Genomic DNA, 27,665 nt, shown 5'->3' with positions numbered 1-27,665 from the left:
GGGAATGCTAGGGGGCACCTTCATTTGTGGCCAGGCTTCACGCGCCTGTGTTCCTACCTCCTGCCTTTATTACCCCCCATCCTTTCCCTCCTCAGGAGGATCCGGGCTGGAACAGAACTTACTTGGGACTACAACTACGAAGTGGGCAGTGTGGAAGGCAAGGAGCTGCTGTGCTGCTGCGGGGCCATCGAATGTCGAGGGCGTCTTCTCTAAGGAGAGCCTCTTCTCACTGAGTCCCTGAACCGTCCTTCCCAGAACCGTCTTCCTGACGCTGAACTCGGACCCAAGTCTCTGGTCTAGCTACTCTCCAGTTCCTCATAGATAGAAGTGGGGATTCTGGATCAGGACTCTTCCAGTGTGGTGCTAGCAGACACTAGGGTGGGTAGACATGACCACTCTAGCCTCAGCCTGAGGATCTTTCAAATGTATTTGTTCATGTGTTCATGACTCACATGGGCCGTGTGTCTGCCATCCCTGGTCTGTATGGTTTCTTGAAAGTCTTTTAACAAGACGATAGAATAGAGATTGTGATTTGTTTTCTCTGCTCAGTCCCGGTCTCGATCTCCCGGGGAGAGGTCATTTCCCCAGTGGGCAGCTGTCGGTAGTCTTACACCTCTATTTCACTTGCCCTGTGTAATTTTTAGCAAAACAAATGTTACATAACCACAAGGAATCCCCTTTCTCAGTTCTTAATAGTCTGACACACTGTCATGTTTTATTTAATCTTTAATATACTTTAATTAAAAAAAAAAAAAAAACAACCATTAACAGTACATTTTGGTCTGAAATGGTCCCTCGCCGACATGCCAGGTCCTAGCTGTAGTTCTGGCTTTATAACTGAAACCCCAAATGTTCAATAAATAACAGAACTAGTTGCCTCCTACTCCACGCCAGCTTGTCTTAGCTGAAGGGAGGGGAAGAGGCCGAGAAAGGAGGCAGTGAGGTCCTGGAACCATGGTCCCTGGGGTAGGGTGCGGGGCTTGTATACCTTCCTTCACTTAGTTAATTGTTCTTAAGGAGGAGAAAAAGTTAAAAGAGCTCAGCTTTCATGTCAGGCATGAGCTAGGGAGCTTAGAAAGGTGGGACCTTGGTCCAGCTTTGGCAGAAAGAGGCCCAGAGATGGGACAGTAAGGCACAACCCTGCTCGGCGTCAGGGAGTCAGAGGCAGAGCTAGCTCCAGACTCTCAAGAACAAGGAATGTGAGCGAGACTCCAGCCCTCAGAGCTGAGAAAGGTTTCAAAAGCAAGAGAGAGGGTAGCTTGGAAGAGAGAGAGGGAAGTAAGAGCATCCCTCTCTAGCAGAGGATATAACCAACCTTCCCCCACCTGAAGAGAGGCTGGTTAGAGTCTGGGTTCGAGGTGACCGGGCGACAGGACAAGTAAGGGAGAGTCAGTGTAGACTCCTTTCCTTAGATCCCTTCTCCCAGAGCTCGGTCGGTGTCCCTAAGGGAAGGTTGGCTAGTTTCCTGGCTTCATGTATTCATGTGGGAGGCAGCTAGGACAATGGTTCAGTCCTTCTTAGGATGATTATTATTGAGGATGGGATGGCCATTAGCCAGGAGCCGGCTCTTTGCTCCTGCCCCAGCTGCAGCCTCCTCCCCCTCGGAGCTCTCAGTTTCTTCTCGGTCACTGCGTTCATCTTCTACCAGCTGTGGAAAGGATAGGAAGGGTTATGGATCTCCCAGTTCCCGAGAGCTGCCGCTAAGTTGCCTGCTACCCCCAGAACCTCACACGGTTTCAAAAGAGTAACTGGCAAGGAGTCGGGGGAGTCCTGGGGTTGAAAGTGGTAAGGCCAGCCAGATGGTGGTGGTGCACACTTTCAATCCCAGCACTTAGGGAGGTGGAAGTAGGTGGATCTCTGAGTTCCAGGCCAGCCTGGTCTACATCGTGAGTTCCAGGACAGCCAGGGCTACACGGAGAAACCCTGTCTCGAGAGAAAAAAAGAGAGAGTAGTGAGACCCACAAAAGGGAAGCAGAGCCTTCCTCACCTTTCCAGTTATGAACTTGTGGGCCATGCGCAGAATGAAGTAGGCCCAGAAGATGTGCAGCATCTGTAGCACCGCCATCATGACATTGAAGAAGTAGTAGCCGAAGAAGGCGGGGTACAGCTCCAGCGGGTAGACCAGCGTGCAGTGCAGGATCCTGAGATTCGAGGGAGACGGTAAACACGGGCATGGGCGAAGATGGAGGTGAGTGTGGAAAAGCAAGAAGAGCCGCTGCCTACTCACCAGAAGGGCATGATAACGAGTCTGGTGATGATGAAAACCAGGGCGAAGACAATGAAGATGTTATTGCAGGTGTTCTTCCACCCCGCGTAGTTGAACATCTTGGCAGACTGCATAGAGAGTTCCCTCTATCACCATGGGCTCCTGACTCTCGTGAACATTATTATGTGTGTGTGGCCAGCAGCACTGGCTGTGCCCTCCCACCTGGGTCCCAGGAATGTCAGTACCCTCTTCAACCCCCTAGAAGACGAGAGGCACAAATGAGCCTGCTCTGGGGCTCTGCAGTGAGGAAGCCTGACCTCCAGCAGGTAGTCAGAGGAGTCATGCAGAGCCATGATGAGGGTCCCTGCTCGGACGTAATTGGCAAACCAGGAGAAGCTGAGGAGAATGATGGTGGCCACATGGTGGATGATTTGTTCCTTAAAATCCTGCAGAAAAGATCCAGGCTTCAAGGGACTCTTCCCTGCTCACTGTTCCCCCACATACCCCAAACTCCTGTTCCCCATATCCCAGCGGCTCTGTCCAGAGATCCCGAGAGATGACAGGAAAGGTTCCCCATCCCAGGGCCTCATTTGGGCCTTGGACCTCACTGCACACACAGCCTCTTCACCCACCTTTCGCTTGACGTCGGAGGCAATGCTGAAGAGTAGGGACCAGTAGAAGGAGAGTTCAATAATGTAATACCAATACTGAGAAGGGACGATGCTCTGCCAGAGGAGAGAGGGGTGAGGGATTCCAGAGGAATGGGCTCTAAGGGGCTCACCTCCAAACTCATCCCTTCTAGCCCCTCGAGATACTCTGTGCTGTGCCATGGATTTCAAGGAACTCTTAATAATGGGGTGTTACGTGCTGTAGACCACTCCTCTCATACCTGTATGGGATATCCCTCCCAAACTTTCCGCAAGTCATAGAACCAGGGTTTCTGCAAAGAGAGATTAAAGGAAACACTCAAACCCTGTGGCCTCAGCCCATCTTGACAAAGGATGCTCCTCCCACTTCCCAGTACTCACATCCACAATGACAGCCATGCCAGCCACAAAGGCAATTAGGTAAAACGTGAATCTCCAACTGCAAGAGGAAGCAGAGCTGGCGAGGCGGGAGGATCAGCAGCTTCCCACTGCCCCCAGACCCCCTCTCAAGGTCCCCTCACCTATCCTGCACACCACGGCCCTCTCCTCCCAGCAAGAGACAACAACTGGGCCACCCAGCTCCACTTGCCCCAACTTCCCCCACCTGGCTTCTCGGAACTTCTTGAGAAGGCTGGGCCTGTCCTGGTTGCGGCGGCGGCGGAACCAGCGTTCTATCTGGCGGCCAGACAGCCCACTCTGCCTGGACAAAAGCTCTACCTCCACCTAAGCACAGTGAGGCCATTAACATCCAGCCTTCAGATCGGCAGTGTCCCAACTCTGCCCACCTCTCCCGGGAATAACCTAAGTCAGGCCCCCACCCTGCCCAGTCTTCACCTTCCAGGGTTAGCATTCAAACTCTGGCCCACCCAAACGCAGCAACTCCCAGGGTCACCTGCAGCTCATACCTGCTTGGGCTGCTTGCCGCTGGTCAGGTAGAAATGCTCTAAGGTGACATTGGGAGGTGCCCGTAGTCGGGTTTTCTCTTTAACGTTCAGGAGGGCAGCCAGGGGTGTAGCCACATAACTGGGGAAGGGACAGGCGAGAGAGAGGTGTCTGGCTCCCTTGAAGCACTCCGAACCCCCGTTTAGAAGGTACCATAAGTTCAGGCATCTTATTTCTAGACCTCAGTTTCCCAAGTTTCCTGGCAACCCCCTTTCCTCTAGCCTCCTGGGCTGCCCACGCTGACAAAGCTGCCTATGTTCACTATTGACCAGGCATGGAGGCGGGCATGGGGTAAGAACAAACAACCATTGAAGGAAAGGGCTGGGGGTGCAGAGTCCTCAGGAAGACAATGGTGCCCTGGGGGAGGGGGAGCAGTCCGTAGGGACCTGGGTGGCCAGAACACCAGTGTCCAGAACTAAATTTCAAGAGACCAACACGAAGTCTGCTAGGTTGGCTGGCAACTGGAAGGAATGAGGAGGGCATGCTCACAGCTCAAAGAAGTATCGAATGATGAGAAAGACCAAGGCCAGGGGAAGTGTGATGTAGAGGTCTGAGGCTTTGGCATAGACACGTCCATCTTTGTCTTCTAGATCAGCCCAGGTTAAGTTCACAGGCAGCCATAGTCGGTCCCACCAGAAGTGGTCATACAAGGTCTGGAGCATCCTAAGTGAGGAAGGGACAAGTGAGAGGACCAAGTGAGAGAGCTCTGCAGGGAAGAAAACGAATGCACACTCTTTTGGTTGTCAAAAGGACGGCACCGTGACTCAAGCCTCGGACTCTGGTTCTGGCTATATGGCCTTGGAACCAATTGGCTTCCTTCACTGCCTTGGTTTCCTTATCTGTAACAGGAAATCAGTGTCTTTCAAGTTCCAGCATTTACAGTTTGTTGCAACCTTAGGTGATGCTGACACCACACAGGCCTGATCCCCTGCAATAAAGAAAACAAAAAACAAAAAAACAAAAAACTCCACTCATATCTTATCAGTCTTATCTTTTGGCTCTCAACCTGGAGAACAAGTAAGACCTAGTTAGAGAAGCAGTAGTCAACATCAGGGAAGTCATCCAGGTTGAGCGTGGTGGTGCACACCTTTAATCACAGACTCAGGAGGATCCACACAGTGAGTCCAGGACAGCCAGGGCTACATAGTAAGACCCTTAACTGGCCAGCAGATCCACAGGAAAAAAACAAAACAGTGAAAAGGAAGTACCATCCCCAAAGACCAGTGAGCATCAGACACACACAAGACTGACCCTCCATGCTAAGTCACTCAGTCTCTCCATGACATTAACCTATTTCTTACAAAGGCTCCTCCAGAACATAAAAACCTGTCTGCAGCTGGACGGCGGTGGCACACACCTTTAATCCCAGCACTTGGGAGGCAGAGTCAGGTGGATTTCTGAGTTCGAGGCCAGCCTGGTCTACAGAGCGAGCTCCAGGACAGCCAGGACTATACAGAAAAACCCTGTCTTGAAAAAACAAAAACCAGTCAACATCTTCAAGCCAGGAAAGAGCTGCTGCCTTCAGCTGCTCTTTCCCTCACAGAAAGATGAAGAAGAACAGTATGCCACTGACCACCTGGACCCAGATGAGGCAGGGGACAGTCTTTGGCAGCTGCTCAGGGTTGAGAAGCAACGAGATGTCCCTGAAGAATCACTGATCAGCACAATGGCGGGAATCTTGCAGAGTAGAGGAGCCAAGGAAACCCTCCAGGCTCCCCACCTCTCATTCTCCTAGGAAAGGGAGCAGAGGCAGCAGCATTCAGACTGACCTACGGACTGGACTCTGGGACAGGAGGAAGGTGGTCTCCTCCCAGGTACAGAGTAGAGAGCAGGAGCTGGAGAGCCAGTGTGAGCAGAGAGAGACACCAGCCACTGAAATCCAACTGGAGTTGCTGAGGAGGCGGACACCTCAGCCCACGACTGAGCTGGGCTGTTCCTTCGGCTGCTTGGCTTTCAGCAGCTCCGCCTCCACCCTCCACAGAAGCACTTGCGAAATCCCTCTCCGCCTGTCACGGGTCAGTCAGTATTCCAGCTCCAGGACTTTACCCTCTTGTCCTCACTCCTGGTCACAGCTCTTGTGGATGAAATCAGAGGTCAGCACAGGCGATAAAGGATTTCCAGCTCCATGCCCATCACACATTCCAGGCCTCGACCTGGAGGACACTGTCCCTTCCCCCTCCACCTCAGCCTGAATAAATATTGAATTTGTTAAAAAGAGATGGAGCCTCTCAAAGTGAACAAAATTAAATGTAACTGCCCACACAAGCACACATTCTTCCTAGAGAAAAGTAAAAACTGAATTGGGAAGGAAGAGGGCAGAAAACCAGACTGAGGGGCGGTCTGGACATCTCCACCTCTTCCTTCCCAACTTTTGGTTTAACCAGCTGGGAGGTGTGGACCAATACCTGACTTTGTCTTCTGAGTTTTTTCTGAGGGCCTAACTTTTCCTCCAATGAGACCTAAATTCAATCGTGCAGACAACCCTAGCCTTGGGCCATCCCATCCCATTCAGTAGGGTGTTTTCTTGTTAGAGCCTCTTGAGGGTTAAGGATTTAGAGGGCTAGCTAAGGGCCTGGAGGGTGGGTGGAGCCTCTCTCCCGGACTCCAGCAGCATAGGAATGTCTAGTGCCTTTCTTATCCCTACAAAGAAGGTAAGAGGCTGGGGGGGGGGGTGAGGACAAGTGGGTATCCCAGTACGGCTGAGGGAACCGAGGGAAGGTACCAGAACTACATACCTACCTCAGCCCCGACACAGCCACACCGGGACTCCTCCACCCCGGACGTGGAGTGATGTCTGACTGGGTTGGGAGGACCAATGGGGGCCTGCCCACTGGGCTTCAAGCGTGCTATGACCACAGCCCTCCCTGCTCTTCGGAACTCCCACAGCAGAGGAGCTGGCCCAGATTCGGCAGGGTCAGGTCTTTATACAGGAGGGGAGGGACCGGGGTCTCCAGTCAGCTTCTCTTACACATCTCCCCAGAACCAGTCTGCTCCCTGCGACACCCCTGGTGACTACTTGGCACCAGCACACCAAGACAAGCACCCCATCAACAAGACATCAGGATGAGAAAAGGCAACATTCAGCCCCCTCGTCCCTAAGGACAGAGGGAGTCTTGATTACACCTGTAACTTTTCCACTCACAAAAATTATGCCAGTGCTGCAGGAAGAGATAAGGTGTGTGTGTTCACCTATCCGTCTCTCCCTCACACACACCTGCCTCAGGGACAGACACCACTTTGGGACACACGCTGGAGAGGGGCCAGTACAGCAGGGATTTCACAAGCATTATATTACTCGCAACTTGAGCGGGGTTCTACCTGGCTCCAACCTTTGCTCCAACTCTGATCTCCGACCCAAAGACCCTCCCAAGCAAGTGAAAAAGGGTGGGTGAGTGGGAGAGGGGCACCAATGGGAGCTTGCAGGCCCAGAGGGAAGGGAGGGTGTAAGAGTAAGAAAAAAGACATCTCAGACTCAATGGGACAAGAGAAGAGAGAGGTCCCATGGACTCTCGAGTCTGAGCAACCATAAAAAGACAAAGGAGGCCTGAGTAGTCTTTCTTATTGAAAAGTTTCTTTTCGGGTAACAGTAGCAGGTCATGAACTTAACTTCTTCTAGAAGGTGAAGAGCAATGGTGAGGTCAAAAGTGTGCCACTGCTTCAGGCTACAACACCAGCCCAAAAACATGGGTCAGATTCTGGGAAAGATGAGGGTGAGAGGCAGTAATAATGTGGTCCCAGGCTTCAGGTGGCCTACAGCTTGTCTGAGATGTTTCACAAACTCCCCCCCCCCAAAAAAAAAACAGTGTAAGAGTGTGGGGCCCCAGAAACAGGGAGAAGCCAGCAGGTTTAAGTAGCAGCTGAGTGTGGGTGGGGTGATGCTGAAGGGAACAGTAAAGGTCAGTCTTGCCTATGGTCCGTGGTGGGAAAGGAAGGGCTCCTCTTCCCAGAGCAAAATTTGGCCGGAGGCGCCAGTTTGGAGAAAGGGGTATGGGGCAGCAATTGGAGACAAGGATCGATTACCACACACACACACACACACACACACACACACACACACACACATGCATGCACCTTAGAAAATAAGCACTGTATGGCCAGGAACAGGACCTAAAGAACAGTGCTGCAGACAAATCCTTATCCTTAAGGGTCCCTTCATAAGTGCAATCAACAAACTTTACATTGAAGTTACTCTCCTCGACTCTGGGATGGGAAGTGACTTTCTACCCCAGCTCGAACACAAACCCAAGTAACTGCCTGCAGGAGGCCTTCCCTAATTCAGTTCTCTAAGAACACCGGCTCATTCCAGACCTCCAGACCTCCGGATGCTTAGAACTCCCTGACTGCCGAGGCTGGCAACTCAGATAGCTGAGGTCTGGTCTGGATGCCAGGAGCGCGTCTTAGGCACAGGAACTCCCAACCTCAGGCCAAAGAGGAATGTCACGCACCTACAGGTTGCAAACTAGCTCCAGGGCCTCTGAGTCTGTAATTAGCAAGTTACTACTCGCCAGTAAAGCTAGTTTCACCAGCTGCTCCCAGAGCTGGCCACGCACACCCCATAACGGTACAGGAATCTTAGCCCTCTGGGGCCAGGGCACACACAGAGAGTGTACTCCTTCCTGTTTCCCGTTCGGCACATGGACGCTCTACCTCTCTCCCGGGATGGGCAAAAGGGGCCCAGCGGCAGCGGCAGAGGCGGCGGCGGCCGCGGCAGCAGCAGCGGCAGCAGCAGGGGCCGCCACCGCTCCTCCTTGGCCTCGGCACTCAGGCCCCAGGACGCACGCGGCCCACCAGGGGGTTCTCGCCCCCGAGGTCCGCGACTGCCCTACTCCCAACAAAGGGGCGTCTGTGGCTCGGGTCCCGGGCGAGCGCCGGACTCCGGCCCTACCTGTTGCCCCGCAGGCCTTCTCCCCGCCGAGGCCCTAGCCCGGCCCGGCGCGCCCGCTCCCGCAGGGCTCGGCCCGCCCTCCAGCAGGCCGGCCGCCATGAACCGGTGGAGTCCCCGCCGCCTTCGAGCTGCGCCCTGAGCCCCCGCGCCCGCCGCCGCCCGCGGCCCCCGCGGCCCCCACGGCCTCCGCGCACGGACTCACTCGGCGGCCGGTGCAGAGCTGGCCGGCCCGGGCGCCGCTGCTCCGTCTCCTGTCCGAGCGCCCGGCCCGTGCGCACTGGCTGGGCCGGGTCCTCTCCTCCCCCTTCCGCCGCCCGCGGCTCCCTCCCTCCTTCCTCCTCTGCCCGCCGAGCCCCGGCGAGCCCAGGCCGAGCCCAGCCGCCGAGGGAGGGCCCCCGCGCGCGGAGCCGAGCTGGGCGTGGGCTGCGGCCGGGCGGGGCCGGGGCCCCGGAACCCCGCGCTGCGCTGGTGGAGCCGAGGAGCCCCGACGGGGCGGGTGGCTCGCGCCCTGCCCGCCGCCCGGGTCTCTGGGGGGGCGCCGAGGCGGCCCACCGGGACTCGATCAGGAGCCCCCCGGGTGCCTTGAGGACGCGGTTCCGAGCGGCCTGCCTCTGCCCCACCCCGCGCGCGGCCCTGGTGCGGTCGGCGACCTCAGCCCGGCGGGCAGCCCTCAGTCCCTCCCCGGGGTCGGTTGCCACAATCCCCGCGTCCGGCCGCAATGGGCGGCGGAGAAAGGGCCCAGCCGTGAGCCCAGCCGGGTACACCCGGTGAAAGCCCTGCACAGACGCCGAGGCTCCCACCGTGAGATCCACAGTAGCCCAGCCCTGCTCTTCGAGCCAGAACGGAGTTACTCTCAACCCTTAGTGAAATGTGCGTGGGTCTCCCGTCTACACACCATGCTTAGCCGGGATCAGTTTTAGAATGTGTTATCCCTTAAGTAGCCCCATGAAACCCACGCTTCAAGAAGAGAGCGGCCTTGACTCCCACTGTGGACAGAACTTGAGTAAGCTGTACTTGAGGGCCTATTTACAGGAAGACCTGTAATTATATATATTTATTTATATTTAAACTACTGCCTGAGCGGCGGTGGCGCCGCCACTATCCAGCCTCGGAGCGAGCCAGCGGATCTTGTGAGTTCGAGCAGCCTGGCTACAAGTATCCAGAAAGCGCAAAGCTACACAGAAAACCTGTCTCGAAAAAAAAAAAAAAAAAAAAAAAAAAACTACCTGGCCTGGCCACGCCAGGCAGAGGCAGGAGGATGTCCGCGAGTTCGAGGTCAGCCTGGTCTACAGAGTGAGTTCCAGGACAGCCAGAGCTACACAGAGAAACCCTGTCCCGAAAAACCAAAACAACAAAACTACCTGACCCGGTTTGGTGGCTCGCTCCCCAGCAAGGTCTCAGTATTTGCATGACAGAAGCAGGAGGATCATTTTTCACCTTCGTGAAATAGTTTTTTTTTTTTTTTTTTTTTGGTTGGTTGGTTGGTTGGTTTTGGTTTTGGGTTGTTTTTTTTTTTTTTTATTTCGACTTTTTTTATTAATGCCTATAAAAACTACAGAGAGAGAACTATGTGGTCTCTGTGAAGAACTCTTTCACGGCACTGTTCCTTCACAGCGGCCTTCACCTCACCAGCGGCCATGCTGTGCGGTTCCTCTTGGTCAGTACACACTGCAGGTCTCTGAGCCAGGGCCTCACCTCCGTCTTCCCGTTTATGAATCAAATTCACTCTCAGTCCATTGCTTAGAGGGAGCGTATTTTTTTCTGTTCCACGAAGAGAACTCTTTCGTTCACGATTGGATCATAATGCAGAAGAGTCAGCTTTTCTCAGAGTCGGCTTCTCTTGAGGTTGAAGGAGAAACCTGTCCCAGCTTGGCTCACCAGCCCCACCAGAATGGTCTTTGACTTGCTCTTGGCAAAAGAGACGGCCGAAAGCAGCATGGCGTCGGTCCGGGACTCTTGTCCCCGGTTTTGGTTTTTTGAAACAGGGTTTCTCTGTGTAGTTTTCGTGCCTGTCCTGGATCTCGCGCTGTAGACCAGGCTGGCCTCGAACTCACAGAGATCCGCCTGCCTCTGCCTCCCGAGTGCTGAGATTAAAGGCGTGCGCCACCGCCGCCCGGCAAAACAGTATTTATTTATTTATTGTATTGTATGAGTGTTCTCCTGCATTATGTATGTATGTGTACCGTGCATGCCAGGTACCCAAGGAGCTCCGCCGAGGGCATCAGATTCCCTGGAACTGGAGTTATAGACGGTTGTGAGCGGCCATGTGGAGCTGGGATCAAACCTGCATGTTCTGCTTTGCAAGAGCAAGGGCTCTGTCCTGTTGAGCCGTCTCTGCGGCCCACGAAATAGCATTTTCATGCCGTCACAGGGCCTGTGGCAGAGCCTGGCTTCCCAGAGCATACAGTAAGCGCCGTGCTTCCCCAGGTGTCTTAGGAAGAGGTGTGGCCGCACTGCCCTCCTGGGAGTTTGGCTCCGGCTCTGGCGTAGGTGGAAAGAGGCAGTAGATGACATTCAACCTGTTTGTTGGCTTGCTCCCTGCAGGGAGACCCCAGCACAGATGATAGTCACAACAGCTGGCTGTCCCCTGCGGTGCCCTGCGCTTTGCCCGGCCTCCCTGCAGTATTCTTCCCACTCCTCTTCTGCAACCGCCCTCACCCTCTTTTCCAAGAGGGTTCTTGTGTCTGCTGTTTGGGCCCCAGCTAACCCTCTCCATCCCATTCCCCCACCTGTGAATGGACGGTCCCTCGTCTTTAGTTTAGGACTTCTTTTCTTGGGTTTTTTGTTTGTTTGGTTGGTTGTTTTTTGTTTTGTTTTGTTTTTAATACTTTGCTTTCCCATGATCCCCACCATGTTTTTTTTTTTATTTTTAATTTTTAAAAAATTTTATGTGTATCGGCCAGGTGGTGGCACACGCCTTTAATCCCAGCACTCGGAAGGCAGAGCCAGGCAGATCTCTGTGAGTTCAAGGCCAACCTGGTCTACAGAGCGAGATCCAGGAAAGGCGCAAAGCTATACAGAGAAACCCTGTCTCGAAAATATATATATATATATATGTGTGTGTGTGTGTGTGTGTGTGTGTGTGTGTGTGTGTGTATGTTGTTTCGCCTGCATGTATGTCTGTGAACCACTTACATGCAGTACCCTTGGAGAATAGAAGAGGGTGTTAAATATATATTCCCCCATCCCCCACTGGTGTTACAGATGGTTGTGAGCCATCATGTGGGTGCTGGGAATTGAACCCAGGTCCTCTGTAAGAACAAGTGCTCTTAACTCCTGAGCTATCTCTCCAGCCCCCAGATATTTATTTATTTATTTATCTGTTTGTTTGTTTGTTTGTTTGGAGGCAGTACCTCCCTGTGTACCCCAACCTGGTTTCAGAATCAAAGCCAATCCTCCCGTGTTCTAGATTTACAGGTGTGAACTCTCACACTCAGCCCACCAGACTTTTTAAATGCTTCCTCTGGGTAAATGAAGTCAAGTTTAAAAGACAGAAAGAGAGAAGGAAAGGGGGAGGGGAAACAGGGGAGTTTTGTGGGCAAAAGCTGGATAATGAGAGCCTGAGAAATGGAGATAAGAAGTAGACAAAAGAGAAAATGGAAAGAGGAGAAACTTGGCCTCAGCCAGCACCGGGATGATGTTCCCCACACTCTCCCTCGGGTGAACCAGTAGATAAGAATCACCACGCCTTTCCAACCCATCCCCCACCCTAAGCTGGCATTGCCATGCCCACAATGCCCAAGCGTGGCCTTCTTGTGGTGACTCACTTCCTCTGAATAGGCTGTTGAGGTGTCCCAAGGCAGTGAACAGGCTGGCCATGGGGCCAGAGTTTAGGTATCTGAGCAGGCTCCTGGGAAGACAAGACACAGCAAAAGGGAGATCTTTCTAACTGTAGCTGGCCCATAAAACACAGAAGCCTGCCCATCATAGCGACACACTGTTAATCCCAGCAGAGGCAGATAGATCTCTGCAAGTTTGAAGCCAGCCTGGTCTACATAGCATAGAAAGTTCTGGAACAGCCAGGGCTACACAGTAAGACCCTGCCTATATATATATATATATATATGTACTATATATATATATATATATAATATTGTATATGTACTATAAATATATATTCTTATGTATTGTGTATAACATATATAACACACACATATGAACCCACAGAAGCCTCCTTGAGTAAGGAGTTCAGCAGTGTCGGTACAGGGGGGCCAGTGTGCGGGCTTCGTGATTAAAGGCAAATGCTGCCAAGCCCCATAATCTGAGTGGAAATCCCGAGATCCATATGGTGGAAGGACAGAGTGACAGAATGACTCTCACAAGTTGTCTTCTAGTTTCTACATGCATGCTGTGGCACACACAGGCCAACATGTGTACACAAACTAGGTAGGTAGATAGATGATAGATGGATGGATGGATAGATGATAGATAGATAGATAGATAGATAGATAGATAGATAGATAGATAGGTAGATAGATAAGATAAGATAGATGATTGATAGATTATTGATAGATAGATAGATGATAGATAGATAGATGATAGGTAGATAGATAGATGATAGATAAATAGATAGATAGATAGATAGATAGATAGATAGATGATTGATAGATGATAGATAGATAGATAGATAGATAGATAGATAGATTAGATAATGGGGAGGGGCTAAAAGAGAAGAAGAAAGAAGAAAAGCAAAATGGTGCCAGAGAGTTTGAAGAAGTGCTCCCAAGTCAGCAGTTGAGACCCTGGACAGCATTGGTATTCTACTCAGGGACACCACGTCAACTATTCCTCCTCAGGAGATGACAAAATTAGAAGCATTGAGATACCTAGACTCTGGTTCAAACTCCACGGGTGTGGGAAGTCCCTACCCTCCTCAAGTCCGTAATAAAGGGGCAGAGTGAATCCTCTCTGAGGTGTCCTCCAAGTTCACAATCCTAATTTAGAGCATGGGCGTTGAATAATCAGTGACCCTGAAAAGAGCAAGTCTGTCCTCGGGTTCAACAAGGCAAAACCAGGCTGAGAGCGGTGAAATGCCACCCAAGTTTCAGCCGAACCACTGTGGGGGCAGCACACACAGTTTGCACACTCACAGGAAGGCTGTGCTTCGGCCAGGTGACTGGATTTCTGTGTGACTTCTGTTAATATAGAGTTCAACTTGCGGGTTCTCACAGGAGTCCCTTGGGAAGCTTTGGCAGGTCAAACAGGTGCCCTCCCCTGGCTTTCACCATAGGCTGCTTGCTACATGTAGCCAGAATCGATACTGAAGAGTCAGAAGGCGGGCGTGTGGGCCTCTGCTACATCGTGGTCCCCGGCATCTGTGAAGCAACTGTCTCCAGCATGTCCTCAGAGGTCAGCCCGTGCTGTACTTCTGACAAGTGGGTTATGAGAGCCCATCGATATGCTCAGGTGGAGCTAGGGACTTCAAGTGGCCCTGGGTGATTTATTAATAATACAGTCAGTAGTTGCCGATGCCCTCTTGTGGCACTCTTGGGGAATGCCAGGAAAGATGTTGAAGCCTGCCAGGATCAGATTTGGCAGGAAGAAGCAACAGTTACCAGTGTAAAATAAGATTGTAACAATACTTGTTGCCATATGTTAGCATTTTGACGTGCATACTTGGTACTCTGTGACCAGCACTTTTTTCAGTAGTGTATATTATTTAGAGGCGGGCTGCCAAGGATAGAACTTGGGCATCATCCTTGAGAGGCAATGACTCTGCCCCAACTTAAACCTCCATCTCAATATATATTTATGTAGTTCTCACAACAATCTATAACATAAACACTTTTTTTTTATTTTTATTTATTTATTTTTTCTATTATCAGCTTGATACAGTACAAATTCTTATCCTAAAGTGAAATGTTTGATTGAGGCTTGCCCAGTAATTGAGTAAAACCAAAACTTATTATAAGCCACAGTCATCCTAGGGTCCTCCCTGCTATGTAGCCTCCCTGGATCTGTGGGTTGCAGTCTGATTGTTCTTTGCTTTATATCTAGTATCCACTTATGAATACATACCATGTTTGTCCTTCTGAGTTTGGTTTACCTCACTCAGGATGACATTTTCTAGTTCCATCCATTTTCCCGCAAATTTCATGATGTAATTGTTTTTCTCTGCTGAGTAGTACTCCATTGTGTATATGTACCACATTTCCTTAATTCATTCTTCAGATGACGGGCATCTAGGTTGTTTCCAGGTTCTGGCTATTATGAATAGTGCTGCTATGAACATAGTTGAGCATGTATCTTTGTGTGTGATTGAGCATTCCTTGGGTATATGCCCAAGAGTGGTATGGCTGGGTCTTGAGGTAGATCGATTCCCGATTTTCTGAGAAACCGCCATACTGATTTCCACAGTGGTTATACAAGCTTACATTCCCACCAACAGTGGAGGAGTGTTCCCTTTGCTCTGCATCCTCTCCAACATTGACTGTCATTAGTGATAAACACTCTTTTTTGAAGATTTATTTTATTTATATGAGTGTGTTTCACCTACATGTATGTGTGCACACCACGTGTGCTTACTTGGTGCCTGGAGAGGCCAGAAGAAGGCATCACATCTCCTGGTACTAGAGTTATGGATGATTGTAAACCACCATGTGGGTCCTGGGGACTGAGCCCAAGTCCTCTGTAGGAGAAACAAGTGTTCTTAACTGCTAATCCCACTCTATCTCCAGTCTCTGGTTTCTCCTTTTGTGTATCTGAGAGAGGTTTATGTTTTTCAGTGCTGAGATTGGAACCCAGGGCCTTTCTGTCACTCAGCTTCTTATCCAGTCTACTTTCGTGTTTAAAGATGTATTTAGTCAGGTGTGGTGGCAAAAGCCTTTAATCTCAACACTTGGGAGGTAGAGGCAGGAGGATTTCTGTGAGTTTGAGGCCAACCTGGTCTACATAGCAAGTTCCAGGAAAGCCAGAACTACATAGAAGACCTTGTCTCAAAAAAAAGAAAGAAAGAAAGAAAAGAAGGAAGGAAGGAAGGGAGGAAGGAAGGAAGGAAGAGAGAGAAAGAAAGGAAGAAAGGAAGAAAGAAAGGAAGGAAGGAAGAAAAAAAGAAAAAGGTTTTATTTTTATTTTATGTATATGGATGTTTCAACTACATGTATATCTGTACACCGTGTGCATGTAGAGCCCAAAGAGGCAAGAAGGGGACATTGGGTCCCCAGAACTGGAGTTACAGACAGTTGAAAGCTGCCTTGTAGGTGTTGAGAATTGAACCCTGATCCTCTGCAAGAACAGCCAGTGCTCTTATCTACTGAGCCATCTCTGCAGCCTTGCCCCTGGGCTCTGTTCTGAGGATAAGAAAACTGAGCACAGGACCTTCAGGCACCTGTCCAGCATCATGCAGAAAGTCAGAATTCTGACCCTGGGAGGTCTAGATCTGCAGCTTTAGCCTTAGCAAAGTGCAGAGACTGAGCCCTATCGGAGCTCCCAGGTACAGCCCAGGCTATCCACCCTATTAGAGCAGAATTTCAGGTAAACAATAAATAACCTGTTAGTCTAAGTAATGACATTCATTAAGTATCTGGGTCATACTATTACCAACAAATCATTCACTGTTTATCTGGACTAATTTACCTGGGAGTTGTATATTTTTGTTTATTTAATCTAACACCCCTAACTGACAGGATGACACGTGGCCTCATTTAGTCCTCCTAAGAAACAGCCTCAGATGCACCAGCCTCTCTTCTCCTCTGCCCTACAGTTTCCCCTGCCCTTTCCATGTGGAGATTATGAGATGTCTAGCTAAGATCACAGGCTATAACAAGTGCAGACTCGGGGTGATGGCTCACACCTGGAAATCTCAGCACTGGAAGCTGAGGTAAGAGAATAGTGAGCTCAAAGCCAACCTGGGCTTCGTCATGAGTTCCAGGCTAGCCTGAGCTATAGAATAAAATCCTGTATCTTCCCACAAACAAACAAGCAAAACCAAAAAAAGGCCAGCAAGAGAGCTCAGTAAGGGCACTTGCCACAGACTGACCTTGGAGCTCACACCCTTGGAACTCATCTGCCTGAAGGGGAGGGCTATCCCATGAGTTTTTCTCTCAGCTGCACACATGCACAATAAAGAAAATTTCAAGGATCCAGGCATGGCAACGCACACCTTTGATCCAAGCACTCAGGAGGCAGAGAGACAGGTGGATCTCTGAGTTGGAGGCCAGTCTGGTCTACAAAGTCAGTTTCAGGACAACCAGGGCGACACAGAGAAACCCTGTCTCAAAAAAACAAAAACAAACAGAAGAAACAAAAAGAGAAAAGAAGAAAAAGAAAAATTTAAGAATTAGAGATAGCTGGGTGTGGTGGCGCACGCAGCGGCAGGTTCCAGGACAGTCCAGACTATGTAGAGAGTCCCTGTCTCAAAAAACAAACAAACAAATAAATAAATTCGAAATTAGAGATTGACCATACATCCTTTGATTCTAAAATTGGAGTATGTTTTCCACTTTAGTGAGGGAGAAAATCAGAATATGATTGCCATCGCGGAACTTCATTCCCCGTGTCCCCAGGCGTTTCCTGTGTGGGGTAGCAGTAGATGTACTGTAACCCTCTCCTTCCGGGCTTCTGGGAGACCAAGGAGGACCACCCTGGGTTTGGAGAAAGGCGGAAGACTGGAGGCAGGAAATAGACGGCTCCCCAAGCCTTACGGAGCCAGCCCCGAGGGTTAAGCAACCGCTTAGGATCCCTGAGGCTCAGAGGGATTGGGCACCTGCTGCTGTGTGCCAACAGCCTCAGGCTTAGCTGTTGGGACTGGATCACCTGCAGCCTCAACAGCCTAGGAACGCTGGCAGCTAAGAGGCTGAAGGAGACCGAGAAATCCGGGCCCTGGGATCCTCCTCCATCTGCTGGCGGCCTTTGGGAGCACAGCGCTCCCACGGTGCCGGTGCCGGTCTACAGGGAACACCCTCTGCATTTTTCTTTCCTGACTCTGTGGCTCTGCCCTCACCCCTGATTACCTGTGTGCCCTCCCTTCCCCACAGATAGAAACAATCCCCTCGCCTCCCCACCCTTGGTGGATGGTTTTCCTGAGGCATAATCACTGAACTTCTGGGCCCGGACCCCCTGTGGGGTGCAGGCTGGGGTGCCCTGATGGTATGTGTCCCAACAGGTTTTTCCCTATCAACCTTGAAATCAGCCTGGAGCCTGCCTGACCTACATTCCCCTTAACCCCCCCCCTTTACCCCCAGGGAGTTGGAGTCAGTGGTAGGGCCAGGTCAGAAGCAAGACGGGAGGCTAGGTTTCTGTGGTCCCAACCTGGCCCCGCAGGGAGAGCAACGCACAAAGCCTCCTGTGTCCTTGGCTGAGTTGAGAGGCTGAGCAGAGTTCACTTGCGTGGGTTAAGGACCAGTTCCTGGGAGGAGAGATGCTAGGCAGGGAGGTGTGTGCTGGTAGACCCTGTACAGCCTGGTCCTCTCCCACGTCTGGGAGGGGCTGGAGTCAGAATCAACAACCGGGCTGCTCTGCCAGGGAGGTCATCTGGCTGGCGGCTCACCCGGGGCTCCTCACTCCTCCTCTCCACCACCAGGCTACACAGGAGCTGGTGCCCACACAGGCCACAACACCCGCCTCACCGCTGGCACCTCTGGGGTAAGTCCTGGAACGGAGCCCTTCTCTGGGGGAGGGAGAACTTACTGATTGAGGGAGGAGGGATGCGCCCCTTTCCCCGCGTGAGAGAGTCTAGTCTATGCCCAGGTACTCATGTGCCTACGAGGACGCCTCCATCAGCCCAGAATACATTTGCGGACCTGAAGACCCCACCTGAGACTCCGGGTGTGTGTGTGTGTGGGGGGGACAGGCAGGCAGGAAGCAGCTCTTCAGGTAGGGGTTGGCGCTCACCTGTGGGGAGGAGGTGTGACAGGAGCTGTCTCCCACCTGTCCATCATTTTGCAACCTCACCTCAGCTGCCTGAGAAGTCAGGAAAGGGAGGGACCTGAGCCTCAGAAGGGGCATCATCTCAGACTGAGGGTTCAGGGGCCTTGGGTGGAGGGAGACGGTTGGTAAGTGCCTCCCCAGCCAGTCCTGGCTCAGGAAAGGAGGGAGAAAGCAGGGAAGGTTGGCTCTTCCTATCTCCCTCCTCCTCCATCCTCACGCCTGCAGAGCAGTTCCATACGCCATCATTCATTCATTTATTTTCTGCACAAAGGAAAGGAACGGATTGAGAGAGTCCAGGCCACGTTAGAGGCCATCAGCAGGCCCAAGGGGGGCATTCCCTCAGCTAACTCCTGTCTCCTCCCGCAGGGAAGCCAGCTGAACTATGTCTGTGAGCAGTGGAAGGATGGGAACATCCCTCACCCAGGAGATCCTCAGCTCCCTGGGCCTTGCCAGCAAGGTACGGGCTGTTGGGACTTCAGAAACGTATTTATTTATTCAGTGGTGCTGGTGATTGGTCTTGCTTTATACTTGACAGCTTAGTGCTCTCCCACTGAGCCACACCTCCAGCCCCAACAATACTCAGGGGCCAGGAGATGTTGGGGAAGAGGAAGGTAGAAATGACGTTGGAGAGATAGCTCAGCTGGGTGGAAGCCTTGAGGACCCGAGTTCGATCCCTAGGACCCACATGGAAGCAGATATGCACCCCCTCGTCCTCTGACCCCCCATGCACACACAGTAAAGGGACACAATGGAGGGAGGGGGAAGGCAGGCTCCCCCTCATGATACCATGTTCTCATGCTCCTGCAGACAGCAGCTTGGGGGACCCTGGGCACCCTCAGGACTTTCTTGAGCTTCAGTGTGGACAAGGATGTTCAGAAGCTGCTGAAGGCCATTACAGGCCAAGGTAAGCTCCTGCCCTTGGTGTTTAGGGTCTTCCTTTCATTGTCGATCTGATTTTTATTTTATTATTTTATTGTGAGATAGGGTCTCATTTGTAACACTAGCTAGCCTGGACTCACTACGGAGACTAGGCTGGCCTCCAACTCATATCCACCTGCATCTGCTTCTCCAGTGCTGGGGTCAAGGATGTGTGCCACCACACCTGACAGGGTCTCATTCCATATCTCAAGCTGGCTTCAGATCTGTAGTAATCCTCCTGCAGCAGTTTCCCAAGTGATGGGATTACAGGCGAGAGCCATCATGCCTCACTGCTGGTCTGCTTCTGTCTGTCTGTCTTCCTTCTTTCTTCCTTCCTCTCTCTCTTTTGAAAACTTTAGTATTTTATTTTTATTTTATGTGTATGTTTATTTTGCCCGTATCTATGTCTGTGCATACTGTGACAAGCAAGCCTGGTGCCCACAGAGGCCAGAAGAGGGGGTCAGAGCCCCTGGAACTGGAGTTTCAGATGGTTGTAAGCCACCATGTGGGACTTGAACTGGGTCCCCTGGAAGAATAGCTAGTGTTCCTCATCCCACCACCACACACTTATTAAATAAATGGGTTTTTTTTATCTTTTTTTTTTTTTTTTTTTTTTTTTTTTTTTTTTTTTTTTTTGAGACAGGTTTCTCTGTGTAGCCCTGGCTGTCCTAGAACTCACTCTGTAGACCAGGCTGGCCCGGAACTCAGAGACCCACCTGCCTCTGCCTCCGAGTGCCAGGATTAAAACATGTGCCGCCACCACCTGGCTTTAAAAACATCTTTTTAAGGAGCCTGAAGGAGGTGGAGCTGGTGACGTTCTGGGAGTATTGTTGAAATATCTGATTCTGGCATGTCAAGTTCTGTGGTGGTGTGTCATTCCCTCTCACAACACCCTTGTCAGGTCAGGCTTATTATTTCCCTTCCACACATGAGGAAACCGGGGCCCAGAGAGATTAAGAAGCTTGCCCAAGGTCACATAGCTTATAGCAGGAGAGCCAGGATTCTAAGCCAAATTAATGGACCCCACCCAAAAAGCCCTTTAAAAATGTTTTTATTTCATCTGTGGTTTTCTTTTCTTCCCTTTTTTTTGAACCACCATAACTAGGCCACTTTTGCCTGAATTAGGATTTGAGTCAGATTTATTTATTTATTTCCTTTCTTTTTTTTTTTTTTCTTTTCCTCCTTCCCCCAAAACAGGGTTTCAGTGTGTAGCTCTGGCCGTCCTAGAACTCACTCTGTAGTCCAGGCTGGTCTCGAACTCACAGAGATCCTCCTGATTGCTGGGATTAAGGGCGTGCGCCCCTACAGCCGGCTCTCTGAATGTGTTTTGACATTTTCTTTGCATCTCCTTAAGAACAAGTGTTAGCAGGGGTGAAGTAGCCCCTGGTCTTCTCCTCCTGGAAGAGTTGGGAATTCACAACTGTGAACTCCTCTGGTGGCAGCCTGGTTTTGTCTTGGTTCAGGTGTGGACCACAGCGCCATTGTGGATGTGCTGACCAATCGGAGCAGAGAGCAGAGACAGCTCATCTCTCGAGCCTTCCAAGAGCGAACCAAACAGGTGGGGAGCTGGAGACAGACAGGGTGGAGACCCCCTGGAGGGCTTGAGCTCCAGCCATGGCCAGCCCCTCCCTTTGGCTAATCAGGGACTTGGTGGCCAAGGCTGGGATAACAATCAGCCTAAGCTTCCCATGACTGGGGCCTTCCTTGACCTGTGTCTCTGTCTCTGTCTGTCTGTGGCCCACGTATGCAGGACCTATTGAAGTCTCTGCAGGCAGCACTTTCTGGCCACCTCGAAAAAATTGTGGTTGCCCTCCTACAACCCGCAGCCCAGTTTGATGCCCAGGAACTGAGGACGGCCTTGAAGGTACCAGGAGAGGACAGCTGCTGGGAACAAGGACACCAAGCGAGAGGAAGGCGGCCGACAGGCCTTGACCCCTCCAGAGACTGGGCCTAGAGACCCCTCAACCCTATGGGTGCCTGCTAGTGCCTGCTGCTCTCCAGCCCTCTGTCTGCCATCTTGCTGGGTAACGGTACGGTCCAGTCGTCAAGTGGCCTCACAATCTCTTGCAGGCCTCAGGTTCTGCCGAGGATGTGGCCTTGGAAATCCTGGCCACCCGAGCAGCACCCCAGCTGCAGGAGTGCCTGGCAGTTTATAAGCACGGTAGGAATGTATGAGGGGTCCCCACGAGTCGAAGGGTGTGGGGGCAATCCACTCCTTCCGACGGTCCCTGAAGATCTGGGATCCTGACTGACCAAATTCTATTCCCTCTGCGAAGGTCTCTGCTCCCAGCACGCGCCCCCCCCCCTCCACTGCCAGTGCCTCAGTCTCCCCAGGGGAGAGAGCCACAGGTGATCATTAAAGAGAAATAATGATTAACTTAGTCTGGAGCCCTAGGGCAAACCTCACAGTAATGACATTAGTTAGGCACTGTAACAGCAGCCCCTTGCTGCTGCCCGGGGGACAGGAGGTGACCTTTTATAAGTCACACGGTCACCTGTCAGACCCGCCTCACCTCCTCATTTGGGAGCCGCTTTCCCACCCTCCTCTCATGCCCATCACATCCTCTCTTTCTTCAGTTTTCACTCGACGGCTCACGCTGCTCTGTGTTCTCAACCCTCTCCTCCCTCCAGGGAGCTCCTCTTGGATCTCTTTCCATCTTTCTTTTTTGGTTCTTCCCCTCTCCTGAGACATTATAGTTTCACGTAGATGAAATGCTTTGAATCCATGGCCCTCCTGACTCAGCCCCCCAGTGCTCGGCTTACAGGCCTGGGCCTCCATGACTGACGTTTCCTTTTCTCTCTTCCTTCCTCCTTTCTTTCTGCTCTAGAGATTGGACCCAGGGTTTCCGCGCCTGCTGGGCAAGGGCTCTCCTGGGGTCTCCATTCTCCTGTCTTCCCACACCTGCTCACTCTGCTTCACCCCCTACCTCACACACCACTTCTTGAACAGAGGACAGAGGGCTTGGCCCTAACCAACTTGCTTCATGGTCTGGGATCCCCTATCTCTAGTTACTCCTGGTTGTCTAACAACGGATGGAGTTCCCAGTGGGAAGGTTTGGGGATGACTCCACTTCCACCTGCTCACAACTTAGGAATGTTTTCAGAGTAGCCATGATGGCACCCATGTCTTCCATCCTGGGAACCATCGGCCATCAAGCTGCTCTGCCTAGGAGATAGATGGAAAGTTAGGGGGCTAGAGCAGCAGCTAAGAGCATCAGGAGGACCTGAGTTCGGTTCCCAGCACCCACATCGGATGGTTCACAACCCCCTGCAACTCCAGCTCCAAGGGCACCTCTAGCCTCTCTGGGCAAATCCCCAAATAAATAAAACACAAATCTTTGAAAACAAAAGGAAGAGGACTGTGAGGGCCCAGTTGTCCAACACGTGACAAGTCCTAAAGCTATCTACCCTGGGAAAATTCGGGAGTCAAAAGGCCCCTGCCCCTGCCCCAGATTTCCAGGTGGAGGCTGAGGAAGATATCAGAACTGAGACCAATGGCATCTTGCAGGACCTGCTCCTGGCCCTGAGCAAGGTGAGGCTCGGGCTGCCAGGGAAGGGGGTTGTGTTCCTCAGGCTGGGGATGGGCCAGACTAGGGAGTTCTGCCGTCCTGTGACAAGGGAGAGCTTTGGAGAGATCAGGGTCTCTTCCCCGAAACCTGAGAACAGTGTCTCCACTTAGGGGGGCCGAGAGAGATACTCTGGAATCATTGACTACAACTTGGAAGAACAAGATGTCCGGGTGAGCAAAAGGACTTGAGCTTGCATAGCCATATACGGTTTGTACCATGTCTGAGGGTCCAGATCCCGTGGCCCCCCTCTGTGGCCCAGATCCCGTGGCCCCCCTCTGTGGCCCAGATCCCGTGGCCCCCCTCTGTGGCCCAGATCCCGTGGCCCCTCTGTGCTGCAAACCTGTCCCTATCTTCGTCTCTGCCTCCCGAGCTCAGAGAATACAATCTCATCTGCTGGCAGATTCCCCTCCTGTGGGCACTGGATCAAGTAGCCTCCTCTTCTTGGGGATTAGTTCCTTGTGAGAGCAGCTAAGTAGAGCCCCTGTCTTTCTTTCTTCCTTCCTTCCTCTTTCTTTCTTTCCTTTTTTCTTCCTTCCTTCCTTCCTTTCTTTTTCTTTCTTTTCGTTGTTTGTTTTTGTTTTTCAAGACAATGTTTCTCTGTGTAGCTCTAGCTATCCTGGAACTCAATTTGTAGCCCAGGCTGGCCTTGAACTCACAGAGATCCACCTGCTTCTGTCTCCCAAGTGCTGGATCAAAGGTGTGCGCCACCACCGCCCGGCTAGAGCCCCTTTCTTAATTCTGCCTCTTTTTATTATTTTTACTTATTTAATTTTTTGAGTCAGGGTTTCTCTGGCTATCCTAGAACTCATTATGTAGACCAGGCTGGCCTCCAACTCAGAGATCCACCTGCCTCTGCCTCCCTAGTGCAGAGATTACATTATCCCTTTTCCCCTCTGTCCCATTTCCTTCACCACAGATCTTTGGGGACATCCTAACCATGGCTTCCAGGCTCCAAACAATGATCATACTCCAGTCCTCACGGACGCCTTCCTCTTCCCTAGGCACTCCAGCAGACCGGAGGATCCAGTATGGCAGGTCAATGGGTCCTGATCTTTACCCAACGGAGTCCTGAACACCTTATCCGAGGTACCCAAGCTTCCTTATCCCCACCCAGCTTGCTCTATTGATGAGTGTGGCAGCCAGTGGTGGGGAGAGTCACCCTTCCCTGTGGTGAGTAACCGCCCCACACCAACTTACCTTTCTGACCACTCCCTACACATACCAAAAGTATTTGATCAGTATCGGAGAAGCACTGGGCAAGAATTAGAGGATGCTATCCGGAACTGTTTCCATGGAGATGCTCAGCAGGCTCTGCTCAGCCTCGGTAGGTACCTACTCAGGATGTATGGGGGGGTTTTACTGGGATGGGACGCTGTAGCCCTAGACCACGGCTCTCTGCCATCTCACCTTCACTTCTAGCTTCCATAATGAGAAACACAGCCCTGTACTTTGCTGACAAACTTCACCAAGCCCTTCAGGTAAGAGGCAATACTGCTTCCGGTCCTGCCCTTCAGATCCAAGCGTGGTGGAACCTACAAGCTAGTCTTCCCTGTTTACAGACTGTCTTGTCATGGGTAGAGAGGAGTGAGCTCCGGTTAGAACTAAGTTACCCTCAAGGCACTACAGTTTAACTCTGTCTTAGTGTCTATGTTCCCAAAACAGATTGTCCAGTGTTGTCAGAGGTGAGGGTGGTAACTGTCCCCGCGGTCCTCAACCCTCCTAACGCTGCGACCCTTGAATACAGTTCCTCATGTGCTGACCCCCAACCATAAAATGATTTCATTGCTGCTTCCTAACTGTAATCATAATGTAAATATCTGACATGCAGGATAGCTGATATGTGACCCCTTTGAAATGGTCTTTAGATTCCCAAAGGGGTCGCAACTCACAGGTTGAGAACCACTGCTCTATAATAATAGGTGGGCCTGGTGGTGAAAGCCCATAATCCCAGGACTCGGGAGGCAGAAGCAGGAGGCGCACTGTAAGTCCTAGGCCAGCCAGGACCTCTTGTACTTTGCAGCTGTGTCCAGCGTATTACTTACATTTCAATTAACCTTCACAACTATGCCCTGTCCTTGTTCAATTAGATGAAAAAAACGTGAACAAAGAGACGGTGAATGCCCTGAGCAACCTGGGCCTCCTTTCTCCACATTGGCTAGGTTTATTTATTTATTTGGTTTTTCAGGACAAGGTTTCTCAATGTAACCCAGGCTGGCCTTGAACTCACAGAGATTTGCCTGGCTCTGCCTCCCGAGTGCTGGGACTACAGGTGTGCGCCACCGCGCCAGGCCACCTTGGCTGGACTTCTTGCCTGTTTCTTACCCTCAGGCTTGAGGACGGTGTGGTAGCAGAACACTTGCTGCATAAGCCCAAGCCCTCAACGACCATCTCTGCGCCACTGTATGAGATGCTCGGGGAGCAGGGCCGTGGGGGCGCAGGGCCATGGGGGCGCACGCCTTTAATCCCAGCACTCGGGAGCAGAGGCAGGCGGATCTGTGTTTGAGACCAGCTGGGTCTGTACAGGGAGTTCCAGGACAGCCTGGGCTACATTGTGAGAGAGAGACCCTGTCTCAAAAAAGAAAAACAAAAACAACACATAGTGCCTGGTGTATTATTTATCTAAAAAGTGATCACTACGGTTTGAGTGATTATACCAACAGAATCTAGTCATTCTCCTAGATAAACTAGGTCTCCTCTGAGTATATATATATATATATGAAGTGTAATAGCTGGGCAGTGATGGCACATACCTTTAATCCACTGGAGAGGCAGAGGCTGGCAGATCTCTGAGTTCAAGGCCAGCCTGGTCTATAGATCAAGTGCCAGGACAGCCAAGGCTACACAGAGAAGCCCTGCCTTGAAAAAACAAAAATAAATAAATAAAAATAAAAAAGGAAGTGTAATATAGGAAAGGTTGGAAAAAGTTATCACATTTTGGCAGACAGAGAAGCCTTCAGCATCATGCCCCATTGATGACTATTCATTCATTCATAGGACAGTCTACTTATGCCCTTGCTCAATCATCCAGAGATTTCCATCTTGACAACAGATTATTATTATACTTAACTGATAAAGCCTGGCTCATTATAATGAGTCAACACCAGGATTCATTTGAAAACCTGTGGTTATCCGTCTGAGTTCCTGAGTGGCTTGGTGGGAGAGCCCATGAGGCACACACAGAAAAGGAAACAAACACAGCTTAGTATGTTAGGATTATGAGATTGGAATTATGTATATGTCATATAATTATATATATATATGACATAAAACGTCAGGTATATTTTAGGAGTCAGGCTAGCCAAGAGACACACACTTGTAATCGCAGAACTTGAGAAGCAGAAACAAGAGGATCCAAGAGTTCAAGGCTTGTCAGGCATGGTGGCCCATACCTTAAATCCAAATAGTCTAGAGGCAGAGAGGTAAGTGGATCTCTGTGAGTTAAAGGTCAGTCTAGGGTACATGAGACACTGTGTCAAAAAAAAAAAACATGGAGCTGGGAGATGGCGTAGTGGTTAAGAGTTTCTTGCTCTTCCAGAGGACCCAAGTTTGGTTCTTGGACCCATGTCCAGCAGTTTACAACTGCTCCACGGGATGTAAGACACTCTTCTGACCTCCACAGGCATCTGCACACATGTGGCACACACTCGCACAGAAATGCACACATACACATAGAAACAGATCTGGGCTGGGCATGGTGGCTAATACCTTTAGTCTCAGCACTCTGTGAATTTGAGGCTAGCCTGAGGTATATGCTGAGATCCTGTAAGAGGAGGAGGAAGAAGCCTGAGGATGTAGCTCAGTGATAAATGCATGTTTAAGGCCCTGTACCCCCCAGTACCACAAAAAAGAAAGGACAGAAAACATATTTACTCATTATCCTTCTGTGGGTGTAGACAGTGACTCTGAGATTATTGCTTCTCCTTAACTCTATCTTGCCTCTAGTTCCTACTCACCCATGCATGCCATTCACCCCTTACCCTTAAAGAGACTATCCCTAACTACCTGCCTCACGCTCCCTCTGTTTCTTTACCAGGAAACTGAGCCCAATTTCCAAGTGCTGATGCGAGTGCTCGTCTCCCGAAGCGAGACTGATCTTCTAAGCATCCGGGCTGAGTTCAAGAAGAAATTTGGGAAGTCTCTGTATTCTTCTCTCCAGGTGAAATTTAGCTCACTCACTCACTCTTTCTCTCTCTCTCTTCAAGACAGGGTTTCTCTGTGTAGCCCAAGCTGTCCTAGAACCCATTCAATAGACTAGGCTGGCCTCGAACTCAGAGATCCACCTGCCTCTGCTTCCCAAGTGCCCAAGTGCTGGGATTAAAAGGGTACGCCACCACAACCAGACTAAATCGGGCAATGTCTGGAGCCCTGGCGCTCTAGCTCCCAGCTCCACCCAACTTTCCTTTCGTTGAGTGTGGGACCCAGGCAACAGAGAGCAGGTCTTTCCTCGGTCATGAGCTATTTTTCAGCACAAGGTGGGGTTAGAAGTTGGACCATGACTGGTGGTACTGAGTTTTTCTAATACTGATTCCCTCACCTGCAGGATGTAGTCAGAGGGGATTATCACTCTGCCCTACTGGCTCTGTGCAGAGCCGAAGACATCTGAGACCTTCTGGATCCACCCTGACCTGACA

At 51.1% G+C, this 27,665-nt stretch overlaps 3 protein-coding genes and 1 pseudogene across 8 annotated transcripts in view; 2 read left to right on the top strand and 2 right to left on the bottom strand.

The window, feature by feature from the left end:
- Positions 1-883, top strand: part of Setdb1 (SET domain bifurcated histone lysine methyltransferase 1) — a 37,702-nt gene extending 36,819 nt beyond the window's left edge. For all 4 annotated transcript variants that reach the window (XM_028856218.2, XM_028856217.2, XM_037206894.1 and 1 more), the window contains one exon: positions 96-883. In XM_028856218.2, coding sequence (XP_028712051.1) covers positions 96-213 — 118 coding nt within the window. In that variant the 3' untranslated portion in view covers positions 214-883. The remainder of the gene's footprint in view (positions 1-95) is intronic.
- Cers2 (ceramide synthase 2) lies at positions 688-9,031 on the bottom strand. 2 transcript variants are annotated; one of them, XM_037206896.1, is made up of 12 exons: positions 8,883-8,994; positions 5,565-5,869; positions 4,285-4,458; positions 3,759-3,876; positions 3,458-3,576; positions 3,235-3,292; positions 3,096-3,146; positions 2,839-2,931; positions 2,524-2,652; positions 2,228-2,334; positions 1,988-2,141; positions 690-1,648 (listed from the first exon to the last, which is right to left on the bottom strand). In XM_037206896.1, the coding sequence occupies exons 3-12, from the start codon at positions 4,455-4,457 to the stop codon at positions 1,508-1,510; spliced, it is 1,143 nt and encodes a 380-aa protein (XP_037062791.1). In that variant the 5' UTR covers position 4,458; positions 5,565-5,869; positions 8,883-8,994; the 3' UTR covers positions 690-1,507. The 2 variants fall into 2 exon arrangements, with proteins under 2 accessions (XP_028712053.1, XP_037062791.1); XM_028856220.1 differs by lacking the exon at positions 5,565-5,869 and having other exon boundaries at positions 688-1,648; positions 8,883-9,031.
- Positions 9,032-10,350: 1,319 nt separating this feature from the next.
- On the bottom strand, positions 10,351-10,638 carry LOC114682371 (annotated as a pseudogene).
- Positions 10,639-17,894: 7,256 nt separating this feature from the next.
- On the top strand, positions 17,895-27,665 carry Anxa9 (annexin A9). Of its 2 annotated transcripts, XM_037206893.1 has the most exons (14): positions 17,895-18,053; positions 18,201-18,262; positions 18,914-19,004; positions 19,355-19,451; positions 20,929-21,023; positions 21,216-21,329; positions 21,536-21,626; positions 22,918-22,997; positions 23,145-23,204; positions 24,036-24,120; positions 24,263-24,358; positions 24,454-24,512; positions 27,068-27,190; positions 27,575-27,665. In XM_037206893.1, the coding sequence occupies exons 3-14, from the start codon at positions 18,930-18,932 to the stop codon at positions 27,635-27,637; spliced, it is 1,038 nt and encodes a 345-aa protein (XP_037062788.1). In that variant the 5' UTR covers positions 17,895-18,053; positions 18,201-18,262; positions 18,914-18,929; the 3' UTR covers positions 27,638-27,665. The 2 variants fall into 2 exon arrangements, with proteins under 2 accessions (XP_037062788.1, XP_028712056.1); XM_028856223.2 differs by lacking the exon at positions 17,895-18,053 and having other exon boundaries at positions 18,085-18,262.

Source organism: Peromyscus leucopus, chromosome 6, assembly GCF_004664715.2.
Source record: "Peromyscus leucopus breed LL Stock chromosome 6, UCI_PerLeu_2.1, whole genome shotgun sequence".
NCBI lineage: Eukaryota > Metazoa > Chordata > Mammalia > Rodentia > Cricetidae > Peromyscus > Peromyscus leucopus.
The sequence above is the reverse complement of the archived record's forward strand: the minus strand, read 5'-3'. Positions and strand labels throughout refer to the sequence as shown.